General features: G+C 34.9%; 1 protein-coding gene across 1 annotated transcript; it reads right to left on the minus strand.

The window, feature by feature from the left end:
• Positions 1–1,639: 1,639 nt before the first annotated feature.
• LOC112687084 lies at positions 1,640–2,875 on the minus strand. The gene has a single exon (XM_025559625.1). It carries the CDS (start codon positions 2,873–2,875, stop codon positions 1,640–1,642), a length of 1,236 nt encoding a protein of 411 aa, XP_025415410.1.
• Between the last annotated feature and the right edge of the window lie 1,129 nt (positions 2,876–4,004).

Consider the following 4,004-nt stretch of genomic DNA (forward strand, 5'->3'; position numbering starts at 1 on the left):
ATGTATACAGTAGATACAAAACATTAAAATAAATATACAATAATATTTATCTTTATTAAAATCAAAACAAATAAAACGATACAATGAACAGGTTAATCAAAATACCTATTGAATCTCAATAAAAGAGTCATCAAAAAATATTAATCAACTTTTAAATTTCTTCTCATATCCAATAATATTTCATAATATCAATCTAATTTAATAATAACATCGATTAAGGAATAATTTTAATAATAATAGAATTCTATATGCAATGATAATATGTAACTATTTACAGTGGTGGAACTAGGGATTTTTACGCCCGGAGAAAATGTTAGAATTACACCTTTTCATAGACTAATAATCAAATACTCCACTCGAAAATTTTTTTTCTAATAATTAATATACAATCATACTTATTGAGTTTTAACCTGATATCAGTATTTAACAAAGTTAAAAATATCAAATTAATTGTTAATAATTACAAAAATGACATCCTCTAAAATTTTACGCCCAGGGATGAATCCCCATCTTCCATCCCCTAGTTCCACCTCTACCCATTTATGTAATATAGATTTATGGCTAATTTTCATGACAATGGAATTGTAATTCATGGGTGGCATGGCTATTTTAACTCAATTGTCTTAAGACGGTTTACTACTTTTTCCGAGACCGGTCAGAATAGTGATCAAAATAAGACCAAGACCAAAACTTTCAAAATCTTGGTCTTGTAGACCCAGTCTTGGTCTTAGTCCTAATCTTACAAACTCAGTCTTGGTTTTGGTTTTGGTCTTGCGCAAGACTATTATAATACTCTTGCTATTTTCACTAAATATAAAAAAAAAACTAAATATCTACTTGTTATAGCTGTGTAAATTTTTTACTATGACTTCTAAGATGAAACCAAAATCCATTACCTATATTATATTGTATATTAATAATATAAAACAATCAAACAATTTAATTTTTATTATAGGTACTCGTTTAAAACTGCATTTTAAAATATTATGTTTATATTATTTTACTTGTATTTGTACCTATTTGATGAATTAATTTACTAGCATACTCTTAATTAACTTTGTAAGTTTCTATTACATTTATAATAAATAAAATTTGCAAGACTGCAAGAGTCTTGCAGTGATGGTCTTGTTTTGGTCTTCGACGACTCCAAAAACCGCACACTTTTTTAAATTCTTGTAACCAAAAACCACACATTTTATAATGTAATAATGTAATATTTATATGTAATGTTCACAATTAAATAATTTCTATACTTAAAATCGTCAAATATTAAACACTTGCCCCCTTTATTACTATCAATTATTTTAAATTCCATTTATAAAAACCACTTTTTTTTTATATAATATAAATATATGTATACAAACGTTCGTTATACCACGCATTTCGGTCGACAAATGTGCTGGTTATTTTTCAAGCACATCAACGTGCGATAAGATAAGCTTTTGAATGTAGCAATTAACTATAGTACACGAGGCGAAAAGTGAGCCGCGATCGATGCGCGCCAAGTGGCCGTTTTTCATCAGGGCTACTCCAACTGTTTTCCCGCCTAAAATAATTTCAAACGACGTAATGTAGACTTTTTTATATAATAAAATACAAATAATATATTTAATACAAATAATACATAAAATACAATTTTTTAATCATCTTCATCATCGTCTTCGTCAGTAGAACTATCGTCAGGATTAATTGTGATAATAATAAGCTCCAAAATTTCGTCTCTTAAACCTTCCTTAATCAAATCGTCTTCTTGAATTTCGTTACAGTGTTCACCACATTTTGTCCAATCTTCTGTTGTTACTGCATTTAAAGCACTATTTACTAATATTTCTACATCTGACATTTTGAAGGTGTTATTTTTTTCCGCGACTTTACCCTTAACTTGCGCCCAGATTAATTCAATCGGGTTATATTGACAGTGGTAAGGAGGAAGTCTTACCACTTCATGGCCCATTTGCAGTGCAATTTCGTCCAGCTTGTATTTTTTTTCCTTTGGCATCGACTTTTTGACTTTTTCACGTAGTTCGCTTAATGTCTCTACTGGAGAAAAGTCCACAGACTTGTTTTGTAACCATTTTTGTACATCTGCCTTTCGAGTATTTGCCTTAGGGTAATCTTCTGTTAAGGTAGAATGGTATGTGGCATTGTCCATCACGATTATACAAGGTTCTTCTAAATTGCCCAACATATCTATAAACCATTCATGAAAAATGGTCGCGTTCATTTGAGAATGATAGTCTACCTGCGATCCCGACTTGCAACGAAAAACCAGTTTTGAGTTTTTGACAAAACCAAATGAAGGTGACCCAGCGTGACACACAATAAGCCGACCGCCCTTTCCAATGGGTACTTTTAATCCTTCGGTGTTGTCGGAGTTTTGCCATATGTGCCCTCGCGTATGGTTTTGGTTTACCCATGTTTCGTCCAAGTAAACTATTGGCCTTGTGTCGTTATTACGTCTGAACTCGTTCATTTTTCTCAAAAATTTAACCAGAGAACAAACAATATCATTTCTTTCCATTAGAAACTTACGCCCATCATTACATTTTTTGTATTTGAAATTTAAACTACGCAAAATATGTCGCACAGACCATTGTGAACCCGAATAATTGATTTTTTCATGCAATGCACTCATTATTTTTGCACTTGTTGGGTACTGACCATTATCATAAAAACTATGAACTGTTCTTCTGACAACTTCTTTGTCAAAATCGTCTAAGTTGGTCATAGGTTTGGCACGTTTATAACTTTTTCGTGGAGACTTAAATAAAGAAGGTTCGGCATCTTGTCGATTTTCACCCACAGATGATTTTTTCCCTTCAGCGCAAACTCGTTTAACACAAGCAAGACTTACGCCACACGCTTCGGCAGTCATTTCGCGAGTTTGACGAAAGAAATTACTAAGTTCTGGCTTACCTTTGTCACCAGCCAACGTTTTGAAATAATTATAAACATGAAAAATCTTGGTCTTGTTCTTGCAAGCCTAATCTTGGTCTTGGTCTTACTAGACCAGTACCGTCTTGGTTTTGATCTTGATCTTGCAGCAAGAGTCTTGCGATACCGAAAGACCAAGACCAATTTTGATCATCTCTAGATGGGACCCCTATTACTAGTTCTATATTCATTTATATACTATTATTCGTTTTTATTTAGTTTCTCAATTTAATTTCAAGTTGTTTTTTTTTTTTACCAAATTGGCCATTAACAATATTGATTATGCAACTGGCTTTAAACGTTACCAGACAAATATATCGCAACTAAACTATAACTGCAAATCAAACGAAAATCATTCAACAATGTTCATGCTTTATGTGAACACTACTATCAAAAATCATTTTCCTGATTAATATACCAAGATATCCAAAAAAAATGGGATCGACAACGAGGTAAATGGAACAACACGATTATATCATAAAATTAATCGTAACGATTGTGTTCCTCTGCCGCGCGAAGCTATCACATCCGACATGAGACCGAATGTAGGACGCGTATTGTTTTTTCAGTTCCGGTCGTCGTTGCGCTTTTGAACGCCGTCGCGGTTCTGATGCGATCTCGGATACGGAAGCGTGGCCCTTATTAGTGTTTTGTATCATCTGCGGGTGGCCAAAGTTTTGGAGCACAATGACAGAGGACGACTATGGTGAAAGTACGGTTGAATCTCTCGATTCGCGAGAGATGCCGACAGTGTTGGTCGATCTACTAATGTTTTCACACATTTCTTCACGCTTTTCCCGCTTTAGCTCGCCGTGGTTTCGCGCATCGGAAATGACTTGCCGGAGCACTGCAATAGAGACAAGACGGACGACAGATCCCTTCGGATCGTCTTCGCTACCCGGCGACTACAGCCGACACTGACACGCAGACAAACGAAGTGTCTGCAACCGTCACTGCCACCATCGAAGTTTCAGTCGACCGCACTCGAGTGGCCACACTTGACGTCGTGTGTAGCCATTTTGAGGTATCGTACCCGGACGGATACGTCCAGGCGAGCCCGGCCACTAGCG

Source organism: Sipha flava, unplaced genomic scaffold (genome assembly GCF_003268045.1).
Source record: "Sipha flava isolate LNK unplaced genomic scaffold, YSA_version1 330_pilon_pilon, whole genome shotgun sequence".
NCBI classification, from domain to species: Eukaryota; Metazoa; Arthropoda; class Insecta; order Hemiptera; family Aphididae; genus Sipha; species Sipha flava.

Coding starts and splice junctions, on each gene's coding strand:
- LOC112687084 (XM_025559625.1), bottom strand. CDS start 2,875: ATGACTGCCGAAGCGTGTGGCGTAAGTCTTGCTTGTGTTAAACGAGTT.